The following is a 23,290-nucleotide window of genomic DNA, read 5'->3' as shown; positions in this document are numbered from 1 at the left end:
AGAGCCTCAAGCTGTCCCCCTGGATAGAGTGCTATGGCATCACACTCACAGCAACCTCCAACTCCTGGGCTCAAGCGAGTCTCCTGCCTCAGGCTCCCGAGTAGCTGGGACCACAGGCACCCACCACAATGCCCAGCTATTTTTTGGTTGCAGCCATCATTGTTGTTTGGTGGGCCCGGGCTGGATTTGAACCCACCACCTTAGGTGTATGTGGCTGGCGCCTAACCACTTGAGCCACAGGTGCCGAGCCCTTTTGTATTTTTTTAATCTCAATTTTATCCATTCTCTAATCTTTATTCTTTTTTTTCCTTCTACTAATTTTAGGTATGGTTTGTTCTTGCTTTTCTAGTTTCTTGAGGTGCATCATCAGGTTGTTTATTTGAAATCTTTCTTGTTTTTTGATTTAGGCATTTATTGCTATAAATATTGGTAGCCTCTTAATACTGCTTTCACTGTGCCCCATAGGTTTTGGTATGTTGTGCTCTTATTTTCATTTGTATCAACACATTTTTAAATTTCCTTTTGAATTTCTTCCTTCACCTGTTTTTTGTTCAGGAGCATGTTGTTTAATTCCATATATTTGTATAGTTTCAAAGACTCCTCTTGTTATTGATATCTACTTTTATTCCATTACAATCAGATTAAAGATACTGGATACAATTACAATTTTTAAAATCTTTTGAGACTTGTTTTGCCATCCTACATATGGTCAATCCTGGAGAATGTCTCATCTGCTGGTAAAAAGAATGTGTATTCTGCAGCTGTTAGGTGAAATGTTCTATAAATATCTCTTAGGTCAATTTGGTATGGTGTAGTTAAATCTGATGTTTCTTTATTGATTTTCTGTCTAGATAATTTGTCTAACGCTGATGTTGGGGTGTTGAAGTTCCCAATTATATTACACTGGGATCTCTTTGTCCCTTTATATCTCATAATCTTTGCTTTATATATCTGTGGCTCTGATGTTAGGTTTATATATATTTACAGTTGTTATATTCTCTTGCTTAGTAGATCCCTTTATTATGTAATGTTCTTCATTGTCTCTTTCATGGCTTTTGACTCTAAGTGTGTTTTGTTGATGTAAGTATATTTACTGCTGCTCCCTTTTGGTCCCCATTTTTATCAAATATCTTTTTCCATCCCTTCACTTTCAGTTTTTATGTATATTTACAAATGAAGTGAGTTTCTTATAGGTATGCTACCAGTCTACTTCTGTGAGGAATTTAATTCATTTACCTTCAAAGTTATTATGGATAGGTGAAGACTTAACTTCTATCATTTTTTGTTTGTTTTCTAGTTGTTTTGTACAGACGAGAAATAAATCCTTTTTTACTTGCTCTCTCTTGTTCATATTGGCAGTTGGGTGGTATTTTGTAGTGATAAGATTTTATTTTTTCCTCTTTTTCATTTGTGTACTGGCTCTACCAATGAGTTTTATACTTTTATGTGTTTTCATGAAGGTGGTTAGCATCTTTTTATTTCCAGATATATGATCCTCTTGAACATTTCTTGTAAGGCATGAATTACAGTGATGGATTCCTTCACTTTTTGACACTCTGTCAAAATTTTTATTTTTTCTTCATTTTTGAAGGATAATTTTCCTAGGTATAATATTCTTGACTGACAGTTTCTTTCTTTTGGTACTTTGAATGTATCATCCCATTCTCTACCAGACTGTGAGGTTTCTGCTGAGAAATCCACTGTTATTCTAATAGAGATTCCCTTGTATGTGCCTTGCCACTATTCTCTTCCCGCTTTTGGAATACTTTGTCTTTGACCTTCAATAATATAAATAAGAGGACTTGTTTCAAATGAATACATTTGGGATTTTTATGAACTTCCTAGACCTGGATGTCCATATCTTTCTCAATACTTGGGAATTTTTCTTCTTTAATTTCATCAAATATATTTTTCTTACCTTTCCCCTTTTTTTCTCTTTCTGGAATGCCCATAATACAAACACTTGTTCACTTAATGTTGTTCTTTACATCATGTATGCTATATTTATTTATTTTTATTCTTTGTTCTTCTTTATTCTCTTTACCCCAATGACTAGGAACAATTATTTTTTAACTTAAAAAGTAAATTTCATAGCAGAGTTTTTAAAAAAAAATAAATGGAAGCCAAGCCAAAAAAAACAGGAATTATGTACATGCTATTGTCCCAACCCTGGATAGGGCCTGAGAATCAAGGTAGGTCAGTGAAGATGGGCCCTGAATGCTGCTTTTTTTTACTGAGACTCTCTCTCTTAATGAGACTGGCTCTTCTGTCTTCCAGAACCTAGCCCTGGCATGTGCCTTCTTCTTGTCTCACCTACTGGCCCCCATATAAGATATGCTCATTTTCCTGTTATGCCCCCTCACACTCTGTTTTGATTCATCTATGAATAAAGCTGCCCACTCAGCATCCTTTTCACCCACCTGGACTCCTTCTGCCCAATCAAGAGTTCAGGAATTCTTCTTAGGCTGACTCAAATATTTTAACCTGGTTTCCCTGCCTACCTCAAAGTCCAGTTGTCACAACCACCCTCCCTCTTAGTTGACACCCTTTAGAGATGCTCCCTACTGCTGAAAGAATCTAGTTCCTACATCCAACCCCACAAATCAGTCTCCCCAAAAGCTTCTGGGCTTGTAACCACTCTTCCTCTAGGCACTCACAGCATGGACTACTACAAGACTTGGTTGTGCCCCCAGCATTCTCTCTCATTCCTCTGCCTCAAGAGCCCTCCTTCTCATCTCTCCTTTTGACAGGTCATTCTCTGAGCCTGATATCAGCTCTGATAATGCCTCCACAATGCTACCTTCCCTGAAGCCTGACTGGGAAGAATTACCCTAGTCCCAATTTCCCAGAACATTTGAATTGAATCCCTTTCCCCAACACAAAAGCCAGACAGAGTCCCTCCACTCTCTCCATATCACCTGGCACAGTTTGGGGGCTTCTTCACCTCATAAGACCCTGGCCCTCCCTCTCCCAGGCCACAAACTGAACTTAGAGCTAAGCCTAGGTCAAGAGTGACCAGAACCTGGCTCAGATCTCAGCCTAGAGGTACAGGGATAACTTCTATCCATTTCTACTTGGAGCTCAGGACAGCATCAACAGCATGCTCCACCCATCACCAACCTTCTGACCATGAGTTGGTTGGGCCCAGAGCTAGGACATACCATCAGGATGTGCCTGGCCATATTGGGGTGGCTCTGTCATGGGGAGCTTGAAGCCCCCTCTTCCCACCGTATAGGAGGCAGCCAGCTTCCAACCTCGGGGCAGGGAAGGTCTTCTCTAATGGTCAGTTCTCTCCTCTGTCCCAGGAATGTGGCCAGCACAGTGCTTCCAACACAACTTGAGGACCAAATTGGACTCAGGTCCCTGGCTGAGGACCTGAGGTCCCTAGCTGAGGTCCCTGTGCAAAATAATGGACCATGAAAAGCCCAGGCAGATAAGCCACAGATGCAGCCAGTAATATGGCTCTGCAGGGCCCCAGGGCCTGAGCAGGCCAGCCCTCTCCAGGGTTGGGGGTTACTATCATGAGGTTTCAGGTATTGATCCAAAAGGGGAGGGCAGTTCAACTCCAGTTCTTTGAATCCTGGACTTTCAAACATGAGACATATTCCTGAACCACTCTGTGCTTTAGTAAACCCCTCAGTAAACTGAAATTAAAAAAATAGTAGCACCTACTCATAGTCACTGGGAGGACTAAAGCAGTGACAGCATGGAAGGTTCTTAGGTTAGCAACTGGCCCACTCAATCAATATAAATCCTCATTAACATTAAGGTACAAGGAGAATAACTGCAACAAATTGGATTCTCCTCATGGTCCTAAGGAGATGACACAAAGAAGGACTCTTTACCACCTTGTAGAACTAGTCAGTGTTGTCCAGAACACATTGTCAACCACATGCACCAGCACCCCTGGCACCCAGGGACCAAAAGAGGAAATTCAGGGTGACTTGTCTAGAAATGATCTGGGAGACCCGTGGGTACCGTTTCCCTCTGCCCAGGGTATTCCTGCATTGCAGGTGCCCTGACATGGCTCCCTCAGCCACAGTCCCAAGGGGTCACTCTCAAGGGTAAAAACCGTGGCCTTCTGCCCTTTGGGAGGGGCCCTATGCCCAGCTCACCTGGAACCTGCGTGGAAACCACATGAACGGCAACTGGTTGCAGCTTGGTTGAAAGAAGTTGTACATAGGACCCATACTATCCTGTAAAGCAATATGGCCATGAGGAAGCCAGACAGCCTGGATGCTGCCTAAAGACACATCAAGACCCCCCTGCCCCCGACAGCTCTGTTCCCAGGAGCACACAGAGACAAAGTTCCAGACTCCCCTGGGGAGAAGTCTTGGGAGCCTGGTGTGCCAAAGGGTGGTCATTGAGAGTCACAGGTAGTTTTGGAATCTAAAACAAAACAGTATTTTTGGTGTAGGAAGAGGAGAAGCCAGGGGCAGGCTTAGGAGAACAGTCCAAAAGTTAGAGGTACATGTGATGGCTCAGCGGAGGTCCTGAAGGGAAGTGTGAACAGGGGGCCTGGCAGAAGCTTGGGACAGGGGAAGGAGGCCTGCATTAGGTGGCATATGAGAAGAGGGCCGGTGAGAGGCCATTTCCTGCTCTGGAGGATGGGTGCCTAAGACCAGGGCAGAGAAAAGAGGAAGACAGAGTTCAGACCAGAAAGAGGCCCTGCTGGGTGGGCAGCACCAGGGCCCCAGGGCTCTGCAGTCTGGACTTACTGGGCCTTGGACTGGGTGGGGCAGGGGCTGTGCCCTGCAAGCAGGAATAAGCCACTGGCAAGTGATTTCCTCTCTTGGAGGCATGCTTTGGTTTCTCTGTGCCCTCACTCGTGGGAGAGGCAGGCCTGGCTTCCCTGCTGCCCTCTAGGGGGCAGCAGAGCTGGAAGCCACTAACAGGAAGCAAGAGATCCAACCTCAGTCAGAGCCAAGAGAGGAAAGGAGGACGGAAAAACCCTCTGATCTTTGTTGGTTTAACTGCCTCCTTTATTGTCCTGTACTTACCTTGGACCAGATGGCACTTAGCACCCTAGGACTGTTACATCTCCAGTGTGAAATATTAACTATCCCTTTCCGGAAAGAGAACCTCAACAAATCACATTATTGTACCTATGCATTAAGCCTTAGGTAGAAATATGTAGACATTTTGTTAAACTTCCCTGAACTCTGTCTATATGAACAATCCCAAACTGCTACACTTTGAAACACTGACTTCTCTTCCTTACAATCTGTGCTTCCAGATCAGCTCAGCCTCTAACTTTGTGATTGAATAAATTCTCTTTACTCTATATTCTGACCCTTTAATTATTATAGGCTGACATGCACAAACATCCCTGTGACTCAGTTTGTTTGACTCATATAACCACAGGGAGGTGGTTTGAAACCCAAGCCAGTTGGTAGCACCTCTGTGAGTACTAGGAACTGGCCAGATGTCACCCACTATAGCTGTCAAGAAACCTGTGAATTCTTCCTAAAAGGAGCTTCATGTGCAGGACAGGCTAGCGGTGGGGGGACAGGAGCCCTCAACTTATTGCCCTCCCTGGCCTCCAGGGAGGGTGGGCCTCTGGTATTCCCTCAGCACTCAATGGTCACGTCCAGGGCTCATAGAGCCACGCCTGCTTCTGTAGTGTGACCTGACTGTCCCCACCTCCCCTGGTCACAGCCTGGGTGTTGCAGCCCTTCCTCAGAGGATCCTACTCACATGTAGCAGATTCATCCGACACATTCTGCACACTCCCCCTCCTTGCCTGTCACAGCAACTAAGAATCACTGTGGGGCATGCATTAACAGGCTGCTGTGGTACACAGGAAGGTGACGGTGAAGGCTGGCATGATGAATGCTGCAGGTCTGAGAGACTGGAGACCTTCCTCTCTACCCCCTAGGAGAAGAAACACAACCGTCTGTTTCCTTGACCAGTAGACTCTGGGCAGCAGGGACATGGTGTCCATGGACCCTGCCCCTTGCACAGGGCTAGCTCCTTAGCAGACTCTTGTTGAAAGGATCAGTGAGGAGTACCCACCATAGGGGAATGTCTTCCAAGGGAGAAACACACAAACTTCTCCCAGTTTGCAAATATGGTTCTTCCCCTAAAGGCCAATAATTCTGTCCGGTGCCCTGGGTCCTCCTGCAGCCATCTGTGGTGGTGGAAGCCTGTCTTGGAGGCTGGGTGATGGTCTCAGCACTAGCAGGGACCTCCCATGTCCAACTGCTCTGCCTTGTGGACGCAGCACCCCAGGCTCATGCTGCCCACCTCAGAGGCCAACCCTGTGCATGCAGAATGGAGACCAAAGACCTCACCCTCAGTATATGGGGCTGACGCCCTACTCCCTGAGCCACAGGTGCCACCCAGCAGATAGATTTCAAAAAAAGCTCAGTGGAACAGAGATTCAAGGCCACTCACCAGAGCACACGAATGAGTGATGGTCCTCTGAGCTCCCACCTTTGAAAATTCTATTCTGTGTCTCCTGGCTCTCTCTTTATTGTCATTCCTAACTTTATATTTCTGTAGTTGGTAATGCCAGTTCCACAGATCTTAGCGGACTCTGCCTCCTGGTTGGGACCCTGACACCCTGCATCAGAGCCTGTTTCCACCCCAGTCCAGCCCAGGGCCTCCTGCCTCAGCCACTCACCACTGTTCATGGCCCCTGGGGTGTCCCCAGCTCCTGTGAGCCACAGCCTGTTCCCAACCCTTGATTTCTATGTTTAATGGGGCTAGGCGTCCCCTCGCCCCTCAGCCCTGTAGTCCCTCCATTATGAGCCCAGCCAACCCTAGGCCCTACCAGGAGACAGGGGTCAAACACTACAGACAGAATGGCACCTACATGCAGAGCCTGGGATGGGACCAGTAGCTGAAACATGAGGTTCCTTCTCCAGAGCTCACCTGAGTCCTCACCACCACCACCACCCACAGCCCCATGAGGATGACACTAGAGCCCCATTTATCTCAGCAGGGTTCTAGGCAGGTGCTGAAACTGGGAGGCCCAAGTTGCACATTCTGTGACAGAGGCTCATGACAGACAGGTGGTGCTGGGAACAGAGGACCTTGTCTGGGTGACATCACTGAGTCCCAAGTTCTTCCCAGGCCCTGCCCTGCCCCTCTGTGACTTCTTTGCTGAGGTAGATGGGGACTCAGGAGCACAGGCTTCATGGTCCCTCCTGGTGAGGGTCAGTGCTCTAGTCAGGTGAGCATGTCAGCACAGAACCATGAGTCACCCTTTCCTTCAACATAGGTATTGGCTCCTGGATGGTCTAGAATGTTCAAAAAAGACAAATGTGGGATGGATGGGGGTGGGGTGGCCTCTGCCTGGGCCCTGCACACAGACGACATGCTGGTCTGGAGCAGCAGGACTGGAGCCGACTTTAGAGTGTCAGTCTGGGTGCCTGAGCATGTGATGTTGTGGCCAGCAGGCTCCCCCTTACCCACAGGGAGCCCCTGCACCACCCTATGGGGGCCTGGGAGATCAGCCAGTCTACAGGGCCTGGGACCTGGAGAGGCCCAGCCCCTGGACGTATCTCTCATCACCCCTGAGCCCACATGAGGACAAGAGCACACACTCCACTGCCCTTCCCCTGGAAGAACTCTGTCCCGGGAGCACCCCTGGTGTACCACATCAGGGACCAGTCCTGGGGCTTTCTCTCCTCACTCTCCCCATGCACAGATAGCCCCACTTAGACTCTGTGGCAATGGTCTGTCCTTCCTTCCCTCTGCCCTGCCCTCTGTCTTCTCTAGCTCTTCGGGTTGGGTCCTGCCACCCCCAGCTCCCAGCCCTCTACCTCCCCTGCCAACCCCGGGCCAGTGTCTCCCATTTTGCTTGGGCTGTGCTTCATCTAGGACACAGGCCACATCCTATGATGGTGGAGATGTCGCTCTGTGGCCCTGGATCAGAGGCAGGACTGTGAGCTCCTGTAGGTGGGAATGGCAACTACTACATTTCTGTCCCTCCCCCCACCCATCATGGGACCCAGGGTGAACTGGTGCTCAATATTGACAGATGAAAGAATGGAGAAGGCACTGGAAATGGGCAGAGAGCCATGCTGGATTCTAAAGGTCCCGCAGGTCCAGGGTTTACTGACCCTCCCTGGTCAGCACCCACACACATTCAGAGCCATCAGTGCTTATGGGGTCCCCCTTCCTCTGTCAATACAGATCCCAGCTCCTGGCCCTTTCTCCACCTGGGGCTTCCAGAAGATGGGCTTATATGATGCAGCCATTTCAGGGGCTGGAGTCACTTCTCTGAGAATCCAGGGCAGGCTTTGGCCCTGTGTCCAGGCATCTCAGGCCACATTCCGTGGCAAACCTGGGCTGGGGCTCCCAGGAAGCCCAAGGTCTCTGGGCTTGGGAATGCATGGACATAGTGTGTCCCTCCCCTGATGCCCTTGGAGAGGATGGGAAACTACCCACAGGCAGGACCATGGAGCCCTCACAGGTCTGTGTTCCTTAGAAGGTGAGTGCCTTCTAAGGGGTTCAGGGCTTAGGGCTAGGTGGTTGGTGAGCCCTTACCCTCCTTCTGCACAGCCTCCACAGTGCCCACACCAACAATGGGATCAACACCAGGGCCGCTGCGAGCCCCAGGAGTAAATAGGTGTTGTTTGTCCAGCTCCCTAGTGAAAATGCTTCTTCCTCTTCCTCTTCCTTTCCAGCCACACCATGGGCTAAGGTATCAACAACATCCACTATTGTATCTACTGGTACTCGCACTTCTTTTTGACGTACGGTGGGCCGATTCGGCAGTGAATCAATGTCCTCTACTGCATTGCGGCTCTGTGATAGACTAGCCTGATGTGGTTGGTCCTCCTCCGGCCATGATCCAGCATCCTCTGGTTTGTTGCTCCGTGGCAGACTAGCTTGCTGTGAGTGGTCCTCATCCTGCTGTGATCCAGTGTCCTCTAATTCGCTGTCGCTCTGTGAACCAAACTGCTGTACTGTGTCCACATCCTGCCATGAACCAGTGTCCTCTGATCTACTGGTGCTCTGTGGTGGACCAGTGAGTTGTCGTGGGCCTAGCTCCCACCATGGCCCACTGTATCGCTGTGGTACACCGGTGGTCTGTAGAAGAGAGAGATCACCACGGACTATGCCTGGTAAACAGCGCAAATGTCAGCAACCTGGGGAGGGCCTGTGTAGCCCCATTTGCCCACTCTCCCCTTATTGTTAGGTCCCCACCTCTGAGTACCACACTGGGAGTGGGACCTCCTCTGGCTCTGCTCAAAGACTCTGTCTTATAAGTCCCAGGACCTTCTATGGTCTGACAAACCCACCCTCAACCACATATGTCAGTGGATAACTCAGGGATATGGTGAGAACCACTGAAGGGGTGAGGGCCCGGGCTGGGGCAGGAGACCCTGTGCATTGTCTCAAAGCCTCTCTCCCCCACAGCCTGGCTCTCCCACCTTGGGCACATGGACTCATCGCTCTAAGCCTCAGTTTCCACATCTGGACAAAGGGAGGGAGTATCTCCCCAGTGGGCACATGTAGGGTGTAGAGAGATCAGAGAAATTCCTAGCATGGGACCACGTCCGTGTGGGGTGTGAGCAATGGGGACTATTTTCCTGGGTGTTCTTCCCACTGAAGGGAGATCTGGCTGCACCCGTGGGAACACAGCTGCCCAGTCCCCCCCCAAAACCCAAAGCTCTGGGCAGGAAGACTGGGAGGAAGAGGGGAAGAGGGTGCCTGTGCCAGCAAACAGGCTGCTGAAGGAGAGGCACCATCTAGGCTGAGGGCAAGGCTGCTGGCTTGGCTGGAGCCACCAGGCTGCTCCTGAGCTCTCTCCTACACCTGTGTGGTGCCCTCGGGCTGTCAGTGGGTGGCTTCCTAATGACCCATTTGTGCCTCAGTCTGCTGATCCATGCATGGAAGGCAGATTCAGGCACTGTAAGCTCCTGGGCCCTCACTAGCTGAGACTGGGCACAGGGTAGTACAAGCAGGCTCAGGCCTCTGTCCTGGCCCCCAGCATATCCTCCTGTCATCCTGCCCTGGCCCACGTGCACGAATCATGGGAAGCACTGAAAAGCAGGCACCTGGGTGCAGCTCCTTCATCCCCAGGAACCCCTTTCTGCACTGAACTGTGGCCCTCACCCTTGGCAGCTTCTCCTTCAAGGCAGGGGACACACACCATGGAGGTCAGAGGGTGGACAGGGATGGCTCAGGAGCCCGAGAAAGCAGGAGAGGCAGAAAGGAGCTGAAGTCTCTGCATGACAGCAGGTGTTCACCAGGCTGGCCTGGGGGCCTGAGGGTTGTGAGTGAGTTTGGGGCCAGGGTGGCAGTAGGGACCCTTACTCAGTCACACACACCTTGGCTGTAGCCTGTGGAATCCTCCAGATCCCCTGTACCTGGGGTACCAACATGGAGGGCTAAGTACCCTAGATGTTCTGGACTCTGGCTCCCAGGAGCCAGTCCTGCAGCCTTACCCTCCTGTTCCACCTGGGAGCCAGGATGGAACCACTCTAGCTGCCTGTCTGCTCAAGCAATTTGGGATTACCTGTAAACCAACCACCCTCTCTGGGCTCTCTAGGCTGCACCTGTGTCTAGTGCAGAGATTCTAGACAACCCGAGGTGAAGTGTTAAATTGTCCACACCTTGCATTCCAGTACTCACACAGGTGGTGCTCTTTATGCTGACATCATTGGAGAGGAAGGTTCTGCCACCGGTCAGGCTGACTTCAACAAAGATTTGCCTTAAGTACAGAAAAGGCAGATGGTGAGACCCTCTGAGAGGGACACAGCTCTTGCCCTTGGTTCAAACCAATCATACATCAGTCTCCTTCTAGTAATGACTCTGAACATCAGCACTGGGAGAGCCAAAAAGAGCCACAGCACAGGCTCCAAGCACTATGAGGTCAGCCTCAGCAGTGATGGCCAACAGTCAGGCAGGGAGAGGTCCTGCATGGAGGTTAACACCACTGTAAAAATTGGCTGCTTCATGTCCCCATTCAGACCCTCTGTATTTGTAGTGTGTGCTGGCTTAGATTTGAAAAGTGACCTGGAACAAATGTACCATTCCTTCGACATATCATATCCTGCATCTTGCCTTCCTCAGCAGACCTTCACATGTCCCTGAATACCTTGGAGGTTACCAAAAAGGGCAGGTAGGGGAGGGTGGCCTTAGCCCACTTGCAGACAGACACATGCTGTCTCAGCAGAGGGGCATCCCACATTCTGTATATGTCATGGTGACAAGTACCGACCACATGATCTCCTGCCCACTAGAGCCCCTACCAGGGGCACTCACTGTCCAGATATGCTCATCTTTGGTCCAGGGCAAGTGATGGTGGTCTCATCCACACTGATTGGTTTTGCATCTAAAAGGAAATGACATGGGAATGTCAGTACATACATCCATCTGCCATCCCTCTCCCACACCTGACCTCAACAAGCAGAGCTGACACTTTGGCCTGGCACCAGCTTCTCCTCTGTGCCTTCCTCTATTCACAGACCCCCTGGCTGAGCTCCCAGATGCCCCAAGTCCTGTGCAGAGCTGTGGGGTTTAACAGGAATGAGTCAGGCAGAGCCCCCTGCTCTCAAGGGACTTAGTGTCTAGGGCCTGCAGGTGTGACAGACAACAAAATGAAACTCAAGGAGGAAAGCACATGGCAGAGAGTGCCAAGGGCCGTGCATGGGCAGAGGGGAGAGGGAGGGGAGGGGAAGGAACAGGCTCATTTCTGTGTGAAGCTCTTCAATTCTATTTCATTTTCTTTTTCTTCGATCATCTTCAAGTAAAATTCAATTTATTATGCTGAATTTAAGAATGTTAATAGTACTTTTTCTGTTTGGGTTTAGGGCTAATGCTTTTATTTTATTTCCCTATTCCCAACAGTGTATAATATTTTTAACAAAAATTATAATTAGTATTTAAAATTATAAAATCTGTGACTTAAAATATAATTTTATAATATTATAACAAAATTTCTTTATCCATAGAAGCATTTTCTTTTATCTTTCTCTTTTCCACATAGGCCAGGGTTATTCTTCATGCAATGGCTCATATCCCCCATGTGGCAAAGTGTATTGGTCTTAACTCAATAAACAGATTAGCCATGAATTTCTGAGCCACTTGATCCTTCATTGATGCTAATAATTAGAACTAGATATAAAAATTGATTGCACGATGCCAGGCATGGTGGTTCATGTGCATTCATTGCTTGAGCTCAGGAGTTCGAGACCATCCTGAGTAAGAGCTAGACACTGTCTCTACTATAAGTAGAAAACAATAAAAACTAGCCAGGCATTGTGCCAGGTGACTTTAGTTCTAGCTACGTGGTAGGCTGAGGCAAGAGAATTGCTCAAGCCCAAGAGTGTGAGGTTGCTGTGAGCTATCTTGCCAGGGCATTCTACTGGGGGTGACAGGGTAGGCTCTGTCTCACTTTAAAAAAAAAAAAAAAAGATTGGGTGAAAGAATTTGCCTCTGAGAGGTGGAATAGTTGACAGTAACTGGGGAAAAATCCCCAAGGAGGTATAAATTGACTTTCCAGACCGGTGTTCAGAGCAGCATAGGGAGTTGGAGGGGAGGGCAAGTGGCCAGCACCTGGAGACAGCAGTTCAGTATCAGGATGGGCAGAGGGCCCAGAAATGCCTGGATGCTGGGAAAAGAGGATTCCAGCCAAGATCAACTGATGGAAGAGAATATTTCACTTGCCATGTGAAAACTTTTTCAATTATAAAGCTATGGCACTCTAAGGAGAGAAAACACAAAGCATATAGAAACCCTGAGTTTTAAATATGTTTTAATAATGCTTCTCTATTTCTAAACTGTTCCCCAGGTGCTTTCATCAGAGGAAAAAGCAATTAAGAACAACAAAATCAGTCCTCAACAGAGCATCTGAGCTCCCTGCAATTCACACCAGGTTCAGTCCTTCCTGGCTCAGACACCCACCAGGAGCAGAGAGGCCATCTGCAGAGGCACCAGGACAACTACACAGGTTCTCTCAAAGGAGACATGGGGCTGGTCCACCTTGGAGAGAGACTGATGACCTACAGGAAAGCAGAGCACCCACAGGGCAGCAGAGGAAGCATTTGATTGCCCTTTCTAGGAGTGGGCTGGGCCTCACCTTCCCCAAGAACATTCATCTCAGGGAGGCAGAGGAACCAGCAGGGCAGGGCAGACAGATTTGCTGGGTCTATTTCCCACCTCTGCCTGGGAGCTGTCTATCACTCCTGCCTCTGGTTTTCCACCATACAAGGGATGGAGAATTCATGGAGATAGGCTGCATAGGGCACTTGGCACAGTATCTGACATAAGAAGTGCTCAATAAACATTAGCTCTTCCTAAGAAGGAGTTGCTTATTCCTTAAGCTACTCCTGAGAAAATATTGCACAATGAAAACCGAATTCTGTTAGACGATCCACACACATTTCTGCCAAGTGGGAATGTGGCAATGATGGCCCCTGCCCCATTCTCTATACATGTGCAAAGGAGGGGGGATGGGCAAAAAGCCCCTTGGGGGAAAGGAGTCATTATGAGTTCAGCAGAATGGGATTAAAATGTCAGGGAATACAATTTAATTAGATTAGACGATTGTATCAGGAAGCCAAGTGAGAAGGTTAAGGAGGGCCTAAGAAGTCTAGCTGTGCCCCAGGCACCCAGTCAGGAGAGCACACCCACCTCAATGCTGAGGGCCCACTGGACTGTGTGCTTCCTCAGGCCACTCTTCTGTTGCAAAAATATCCTCAATGCCTAACAATCACCAAATAATTGGAGAGAGAAGGATTAAATGGCTGACTAGATGTAGGTTGTATATGCCTACTCCACAGACAGGAACCAGCAAATTAAGTAGATACATTTTTAAGAGACTATCTAGGACAGAATGCTAGAAATTCATCAGTTAAGTGACAAAAAGTACCAAAAGTAATGAAGGAGAGGATTCAGAGCACCTTGCATGGCTGGGAACCGTGTGAGAGCTGGGAGAAGTGCCTGGACTCAGCAAAACCAGGAGAGAAAACCCCCACAGGGCTCCATACTTTATAACGAGCTTTTATAATCTTGGCTACAAGAGAATTCCCTGATACATGCAGGCCTTGACATATGTAAATCAATAAATATCTCAGATCAATGGAACTAAGGAAACAAATCATATGATCATCTAAACAGACATAGAAAAATCATTTGAAAAAATTAGGGATTCCTTCATGACAAAAACCCTCAACAAATGGAGCATAGAGGGAACATAACTTCAAAATAATAAAGGCTTTATATGAGAAATCCATAGCCAACATCACACTGAACAGGGAAAAACTGAAAAAATTCTTTCTAAGAACTAAAACAGGATAAGGATTTCCACTATCACAAATCTTATTCCACATTGTACTAGAAGTTGTAGCCACAACATTAAAGTGAAAGAAAAAAAAAGACACCCAAACTGAAAAGAGAAAGTCAAATTATTCCTGTTCACTAATGATCCAATCTCTAGAAAACTCTAAAATATTCCACAAGACTCTTAGATTTTATAAATGAATTCCGAAAAATTTCAGGACACAGAATCAATGTACAGAAATCAGTAGTGTTTCTATATACAAATAACAATCTAGCTAAGAGTCAGATCAAGAGGGTATTTCATTGACAAAGGCTACAAAAAATAAAATACCTAGGAATATCTAACCAAGGAGGTGAAAGACCTTTACAAGGAAACTGCAAAGTACTGATGAAAGAAATTGTGGATGACACAAAGAAATGAAAAAATATCCCATGCTCATGTGTGAGAAAAGTTAATATTGTTTATGTGATTACACTGCCCAAGGCAATGTATGGGTTCAATGCAATCTCTATCAAAATACCAACATTGTTTTTCACCAAAGTAGAAGAACAATTCTAAAGTTTATATGGAACCAATATAGACACTGAACAGACAAATCTATCTTAAATAAAAAGAACAAAGCTGATGGCATCACATGGCCTGACTGCCTGACTTCAAATTATACTATAAAGTTATAGTAACCAAAAGAGCATGGTATGGTACCAGTATAAAAGTAAACACATAGATCAATGAAACATAATAGAGAACCCAGGAATAAAGCCAAATACTTATAGCCAATAAATCTTTGACAAAGTCTAGAAGAATATGTACTAGGTAAAGGATAGCCTTTTCAGTACATGGTGCTGGGATAATTGGCTTGTCATATGCAGTGGAATGAAACTGGACTCCAATCTCTCACCATATAGAAAAATCAACTCAAGGTAAATAAAGAATTGAATATAACACCTGAAAAATTAAAAATACTAGAAGAAAACTCTTCTGAATATTGGTCTAAGCAAAGAATTCATGAGTAATATTTCAAAAGCAAAGGCAATAAAAACAAAAATAGGCAAATGAGACTTAATTGAACTAAAATCTTCAGCACAGCAAGAGATACAATCAAACAGAATGAATAGAGAATCTGTGGAATGGGAGAAAATGCTTGCAAAATAAATATTTGACAGTGGACTAATATCCAGAATTCATGAGGAACTCAAACAATTCAACAACAATAACAACATAAGCCCAATAATCTCATTAAAAAGTGGGCTAAGGACCATGATAAACATTTTTCAAAAAAGGACAAATAATTAGCAAGCATATGACATTAGAGAAATTTAAAATGGTAATGAGATACTGTGTGAGACCAGTCAGAATGGTTATTACTAAAAAGGACAAAAACAGCAGAGATTGGTGAGGATGTAAAGGAACTCTTGTATATCTCTATGGAAAATAGTGTGGAGAGTTCTCAAATAACTAAAAATTGACCTACCATTCAATCCAGCAATTCTACTACTGGGTATCTACCCAAAGAAAAAGGAATAATTATATCAAAAAGTTAGCCGCATTCACATGTTTATTGTAGCTCTATTCACAATGGCAACCTATTTGTTCATAAAGGAAAGGTTAGATAAAATGTGGTACATAAACACAATGGAATACTATTCAGCCATTAAAAGGAATGAAATCCCATCTTTTGCAGCAACATGAATGAAACTGGAGGCCATTAAGTGAAATTCAGGCACAGAAAGGCAAATACTGCATGTTTTCACTCACAAATGGGAGCTAAATAACGTGTATGCATGAAGCAGAGTATGGAATGATGGGCAATGGAGACTCAGAAGGGTGGGGGTGGATGATGGGAGGCTGCTTGTTGGGTACACTATCAATCTGTGTTGCTCCAATGATGGGCATTCTGAATGCTCTGATTTCACCACATCAATGTAGCAAAATTGCACTCGTATCCCCAAATATATACAAATATAAAAAATTATAAAGCCTTTTCCATGAACCAAATGCTCTACCCACGTGACCTTACTCAGTGCAACTACAGTTTAAATGCCCTTAATTCAAAAATAAAAAATTCAGAATGATCCAAAATCTGAAACTTGAAGGCCAACAGCAGGCTTAAAGGAAATGCTCATTAGAACATTTTGGCTTTTGGAGGATACTTACCAACGGCTTTGGTTTCGCTCAACTTGAATCTGCAAATAACATCATCCTGCTCCTTTGCATTATTAAAGCCGAATCCATGAACAACTATTTGCTTGGGTTCTGCAAGGGTAACATTCAAATTCTGAATGAGGAAGAGGGGAGGGCTGTGTTCACTTTGATCTCACTGTTAATGGCAGTCCACCCCCAAACCAAATCCTAGGGGCCTCCTGCAAGGAAGCAGCTGTGCCTTAATGAACATCTGTGTTTCTTCCAGGCTAAATCCTCACCTGATATCCCTGAGGGTCCAAGGGGAGAAGGCTGGGCCTTGAGTGTTCAGGTGGCCTCTTCCTTTGGCCCCTGACCCAAGGAGTCCATGAAAGGCATCTGCCTTAGCTCTTCCACAGGGCAATGTCAGCCAGGACTATCCTATCCTCAAACCTTTAAGTGCTCTAAGGCCTCAGGGATGAAATCTGTGCCATATTGAGCAGTGATGGATGGCTGCCAACTTTCAAGAAGAATGGCAGATGAAATTCCCTTGGGCTGGGCAAGGGCGAAGACTGTGACAACTACACACTACCACAGCTGCTTAGACAGAAATGGAACACTACTGACCAACTTTTAACAGGTGTGTGCCCTAATGTCCTAGGTAACTAGGGAGCCATGTGTACAGAGAGATACCATCAGGTGTCCACAGCAGCATGGACAGTAGTCATAGTAACAATCAGGAACCATCTCCATTTTTCACCCCGAGAGATTGATGAAATAAATTAGGTCCATCCATATAATGGGATATAGATTGAGCATTTCTTATTCAAAATGTTTGGGATGAGAAGACTTTTGGTTTTCAGTTTTGTTTGGATTTTGGGATATTTGCATTGTACTCACTGGATGAGCATCCTGCATCTGAAATTCTGCAACTCTTTTTTTTCTGAGACAGAATCTCACTATGTCATCCTTGATAGAGTGCTGTGGCACAAAGCAACCTCAAACTCTTGGGCTTAAGTGATTCTCTTGCCTCAGCCTCCCAAGTAGCTGGGACTACAGGCACTCACCACAATGTCTGGCTATTTTTTGTTGCAGTTGTCATGGTTTAGCTGGCCCGGGCTGGGTTCAAACCCACCAGCCTCCTGTGTATGTGGACGACACCCTACTTACTGGGCTACGGGCAACACTTGAAAATCTAAAACTCTTTAACATTTCCTGTAATCACCAGGTCTGTGCTCAAATAATTTATAATATAATTTTGGAATATTTTGAATTTCAGATTTTCAAATTTAAAACATTTAACCTGAACTATGCAGGAGGTTGAAAATATTGTACCACATGATCCCATTTACGTGAAAATATCCTTCTAAAGAATAGGTAGATATACTATTCAGCCATTAAATAAAAATGGAGACTTTACGGCCTTTGTATTAATGTGGACGGAAGTGGAACACATTATTCTTAGTAAAGCATCACAAGAATGGAGAAGCATGAATCCTATGTACTCAATTTTGACATGAGGACAATTGATGACAATGGGACGGGGTGAGCAGAGAGAGGAAGGAGGAGGGAAGAGTGGGGAAGGGATTAGCAGAGGGAGCGAAGGAGGGAGAGGGTAGGATCTTGGTGTGTGCCACACCTTTTGGAGGCAAGACACGATTGTAAGAGGGACTTTACCTAACAAATGCAATCAGTGAAACCTGGTTTCTTGTACCCTCAATGAATCCTCAACAATATATTTTAAAAATAAAAAAAAAACGAACAGGTAGATAGATACACATATCTGTGTATAAATTATCAACTGTTAATGGCAGTTGTCTTTGGGAAAAGAGGAGGATCAGACCAAGAGGGAACATTGCCAAATGGAGGGACAGCAATTGTCCGGGCTGGATGCAGGTGTGTCCTTTGCCCAGAACTGCCCCAACCACTCCACATAACAGGTTTCCCAGGCATTTTATGGACACATGGTACAGTAGCCCCTGGACACAGGACCTCAGGGGAAAGCCTCTTTACATCATGTCCTACTGTAGGCCACCACTAGAAGTCCCCAGTCCATGGGCTTGCAAAAACAGGCACCAGTCTGGGTCAGTCAAAAACAGGAAAAAGAATGTCACATAGCCTGCCTCCTGGGTTTATACAGCAACAAACTTGGCCTGGACAAATCATGGAGCCAAGGTCCTCAGTGCAGGGAGGTAGACCTTCCTTCCTCCTCCACCATTCCCTTGCTGTGATGATTTCAAACAGGCAAATTCTCATATGGATGAAAAACTCAGAATAGTGGCAGTCTCAAGGGCACACCAGGGACCCAGAGGAACGTCTAGGGATACAGTCTGGGGGTCTTGGTAATATTCTTCATCCTCACAGAATCTGGGGTGGCGCAGATATCATGTGCTCTTATCAAAGTCTTCGATGATATGCTTTTATTTGTGTATTTTAAAAAGAAAATTTAAATGAATATTGGCCTCTAACTAGAGGTATGCAAAATGAAGGGTTGAAGTGCTTAGGAGTAAACAGCCTGATATACATAACCTACTTTAAAATGTATCAAAAAATAAGATGGACTGATGGGGGTTGTGGCCAAGCAGAGAGGAAGCATAGTTTGTTTTACAAACATTAGTTGTAAAAATCCTGGTAACAGGTACATAGATACAGGAGTGTTTATTCTGCAATACTTTGTGCTCTGCTGTAGGTTTGAAAATTTCCATAATAAAAAATTGCAAGTAAAGCAAAGAACTGAATGAAAACTTATGTGGTGGACACAGACATCGAGAAGTCACAGTATATCCTTGGTGACAAGTGACTTATGAGAGGGACAGACCCAGACCAAGAGTTGGAGGAAGTCACAGGGGACCGTCCATGAGGGAAGGCTTCCAGAGTGAGGTGTTCCATAAGTGGGGCCCTATAGAATGGGTGGGCTCAGTCCTTAAAGCTGAAGAAGAGCTTATAGACAGCCTGAGACCCCATCACCCCTGCCTCTGCACAGCTGGGAGCCAGAACACAGACTGGACCCTGGAGGGCCTGGTGATCCTGCTAAGGGAACTCAGGTACCCTGGCCAGTTGGGCTGAGGGGAGTGATCACCTCAGAGTCTTCAAGCCCTGTGTGGAGGTGGGGTTGGAGGTCAGGCCTAAGGCAAGGAGGCCAGTGGGGGCCTCTGCCACACTGGGTGTGAGGCCCAGGGCCTGAACACTGGGTTCTGGACAGCCTGCCCTCCCCTGGCCTCCCCTTTTGGGTTCCTTGGCCCTTTTTTTTTCTCAGGGACAGTCTGGTGCAACAGCTCATTCTACTCCATGTGGGGTCAGGATCCTGCCTTGGGCTTTCCCTGCATGGGACTGTCACAGTGTAAAGGCAGTTTTGCATAAATCAGTTGACAGGCAAGGCCTGGGAGCACTGGCCATGTGGGCAGAGGCAGTGAGCTGAGCTGGTGGGCTGAGGCACCTGTCACCTCGACTCAGATGCTGCAAGGAAGGCGTGACAATTCACATTCTCACCTGGGCCTTGACAGGGCTACTCTGATGCCACAGCCTTTGTGTGTCCAGGGGACATCAGCGGCTGCAGCTGTCAGGCCAGCTGCATGACCAGGCAGCTTTACATCAGGAGCAACAAGAAAAGACCCTTTGGGGCAGGAGGGGTCTCTATCCCCCTGAGCACAGCAGCCCCTTCTCCACCCCCACTGCTTGCACAGCATGAGGACAGGGACCAGAGCTCAGGACCAGTGATGGAAATATCAGCACCAGCTACTGCTGCTCGGGTCCTGTGCCAGCTTCTACACACCCCATGGCCTGTACATCTCACGACTCCAGGGGTAGCGTCATTTCTGCTCATGGGAGGCTGAGCCGGAGCTGGCAGTTGTCTGACCAGGATTGGACACGAGGCTGCATGCACACAGGTGCAGAGGTCACACTTAAGCATGGTCTAACTATCCCCAAAGCCTAACACAAGGTTGCCTTAGTTAGGAATATGAAGGCCAGAACCCATGGCTGGCCTGGAGCTTCCCTGGGAAGCAAGGAAGCCCAGGGCAGCCCGAGTTATACAGAACCCATTGATGTCAGGACCCAGCCCTCACCCACAGAGCTCAGTATAAAAATGGGCATCTCCTCCCTAGACCACACAAGGATGTCCCCATCATATTGGTACAGAGACCTTGGCTGGTGGAATAGTGTCCTTGTCACATTCCTGGCCTCAGGGACAGGTGCCAAGTTGTAAACCCTCAGGCTGTGCACACTGGGAGTCTGCGTGGACACCTTGTCACAGGCTGTACAGGTCCCAGTTCCCAGTGAGATGCAAGATGTGGGACTGTGCCCAATTCCTTCTCTTCACCCACTGAGTTAACCGCCTTGTTTCTCCCCCTAGTTTATTGATGTGGTGACAGAGATTTCTCCGACCTTGAATCAGCCTGAGCTCTGGGCTGAGCCCTGATTGCTCTTGTCTCTTTTTATGTTACACACTCACACACGCATACAGGCATAACACACACAGCTCCTACACAGCACACATATACAACACACTGCACATAAACACACACACCAAATACACCACACACATGCCACACATAGCACACACCTCATACACACCACATACATGCACAGCACACACAGTTTGCACACTCATGGACACCACACACAGCCCTGTCGACAGCAGTGATGCCTGAGCTCTTACCTGCACCTCCCACACACACAGTGGAGGGATCCACAGATCTAATCTCAAGACAGGCCTTTGTTGCGATCTAGAATAGAGAAGGGTGGAAAGGGGCAGGGAGTGTGAACCTTGACGCACTGGCACCAGGCTGCCCGTCCCCTTGCTTCAGCCCCACTCACTCTGTCCACTAGGTCATACAGTGCCGCCAGTCCACTATCCATTGCAAACATGTGCTCTGCGCTGTCTGCGATTAATTCTACCTACAGAGAAAAGAGGTGGCTGGGAGCCCTAGCCAGGGGGTGAGGATGCCCTAGGTCCCCAGGCCCAGAACACAGTGTCTTGCCTTCAGGCCATGGGGACAGTAGGTAGAAGACTCTGAGGGCCAGAGCCTGGTTTTGCCAGCAGCCCATTCTCAGGGAGAACTTTCCACCCTTTCCTCTGCTGTGGGAGGATTTTAAAAACACCTTGTTAATCCTCTCTGCAGAGGCCCTGAATCCTACGGGGGGCGGGTTATAAGGGAATCCTCTGGGTGCCTGCCTTAGATGCCTTTCCCCAGCAGGGCTCAGTACTGGACCTGATTACCTGTTCTGAATTACCTGCTGTCTGTTATACTTGCTCACACCCACGCAGTAAACGTTCGCCCCCATTCTCCGAGCTTTGTTAAGCTAAGAGAAAGAAGGCATTGAGTGTAAGTCACCAAAACACATGCAGCAAAGTGCTGATAACGATGCACTGGACTCACTTCTTCCTTCGTCTTCTTAAAATGTTCTGGCATCAGTTTTCCACTGAGCAAAATCATAATCATGCTGGAAACCTTGGTGTCTGCAGGTGAAGCCAGGAGTGGACAGGTCGGCACGGGCACCAGGACTGACTTCCAGAAGCTCCACGACTGCTCCAGCCTGCCATGGCCACAGCACTGCCCACTTCAGGATACAGCCAGGTGCTGCCCACCCCTCACTTCCCGGGGAGAGGCTGCCCAGACCTGAGCACCTGCCACCCAGACACTCCTAGGGTGAGAAGGGCCTCAGCCCAGGACCCATTTTATAGATGGGGGTCTGAGGGGGGTCCAGGCCCTTCCTGGCAGGCTGCCTGGCCTCTCCGTAACCACCAGAGAGGACACCCTCTGCTGAGGGCAGCTTCAGCCATGACTCCACATTCATGAGCCTGTGCCTGGGTGAAGGGGGGTCAGCTAGACCCTCCTATGAAAAGCAGCCTCAGGAGGCTACATGGGGTAGGTCTGGCTCCCAGCAGAGCCTGGGGCACTCCTGCTGTCAGCACTGGGCCCAGGGGTTCAGACCTCTATGTCAAAGCCCCCAGGGCAGGGGTCCCTGTGCTACCTGCCACCTTCCCTGTGAGGCCCTCTTGACAAGAGCTGCAGCCCCAAGATGTGGGGTACAAAGGGTCGGCTGGGCCCTGCATGGCCTTTTGCACCTCTGAGACACAGTCCTGGGATGCAAGTTAGCAGGAGGGAACACAGGACAGGAGAAGGAGGACCAAGGTGAGCCCCCGAGGGGGATGCCAGCTGTTCCCTCAGGCCCTGGGCTTCCTCTTTTCCTTTCCCATAGCCCAGCTGTAGGGCCAGGCCCTGAAGTTTACCAAGAACCAGGAGGAGCACACACACGTGATCTCAGGGGGCTCTCAGGACACCCTGGACCAGAGATGGTCAGGCTCACTGCACAGGGAGGATCCCAGAGCCCAGAGCAGTGGTGCCACGTGTCCCCCGCTCCACCCCCAGCCACAGGAATCTTCACACAGACCTCCCTGAGGCCGGTCTGTCCCCTGCCCACACACCTTGCACTCAGCTGGCCCTTACCTCCAGAGTTGGCTTGTCGAATCTGCTCATTTGCCTGTAAAGAAATGAAAAAAATACTGGGGAAAGTAGTGAGGTGAACCTAGTACTGATCTAAGATCTTATAAGCTAGAATAGATTCTCTGAGGTCTAGGGATCTGTACCTTTTTAACTCCTTCCTCCAGGGCTATATCTCCACCAGGTTCAATATCCTCCATCAGGGTAAGTTGCTCACGCATGGCTTTTCTGGAAAAAAAAAAAGTATTAAAAAAAGAGATTGAGCTGGAGAGGTTTGACTGTTAAAAAACATCTCCTTAACTGTCCTTGAGCCATTGTCTAATGGGAAGATCTGCCTGGGTGGGGGATGGCGCTAGGCATGTGCTGTGTTCCCCCCATTCCTCACTGTGCTGTGCTCCCCCCCATTCCTCACTGTGCTGTGCTCCCCCCATTCCTCACTATGCTGTGTTCCCCCCATTCCTCACTGTGCTGTGTTCCCCCCATTCCT

General features: G+C 47.7%; 1 protein-coding gene across 1 annotated transcript in view; it reads right to left on the bottom strand.

The window, feature by feature from the left end:
- ANTXRL (anthrax toxin receptor like) overlaps positions 1–23,290 on the bottom strand; it is a 54,501-nt gene that overhangs the window by 5,596 nt on the left and 25,615 nt on the right. Inside the window, exons 2-12 of the mRNA XM_023508766.1 lie at positions 22,950–23,031; positions 22,810–22,843; positions 21,739–21,818; positions 21,593–21,661; positions 21,176–21,256; positions 21,024–21,084; positions 16,397–16,495; positions 11,224–11,293; positions 10,591–10,669; positions 5,698–5,790; positions 4,116–4,196 (exon numbers count right to left, since the gene is read on the bottom strand). Of these exons, the coding sequence (XP_023364534.1) occupies positions 4,116–4,196; positions 5,698–5,790; positions 10,591–10,669; positions 11,224–11,293; positions 16,397–16,495; positions 21,024–21,084; positions 21,176–21,256; positions 21,593–21,661; positions 21,739–21,818; positions 22,810–22,843; positions 22,950–23,031 (829 nt within the window). The remainder of the gene's footprint in view (positions 1–4,115; positions 4,197–5,697; positions 5,791–10,590; positions 10,670–11,223; positions 11,294–16,396; positions 16,496–21,023; positions 21,085–21,175; positions 21,257–21,592; positions 21,662–21,738; positions 21,819–22,809; positions 22,844–22,949; positions 23,032–23,290) is intronic.

This window comes from Otolemur garnettii, unplaced genomic scaffold (assembly GCF_000181295.1).
Source record: "Otolemur garnettii isolate 467f Iridium unplaced genomic scaffold, OtoGar3 scaffold00275, whole genome shotgun sequence".
Classification (NCBI taxonomy): domain Eukaryota; kingdom Metazoa; phylum Chordata; class Mammalia; order Primates; family Galagidae; genus Otolemur; species Otolemur garnettii.
This window is presented reverse-complemented; position numbering and strand designations above follow the sequence as displayed.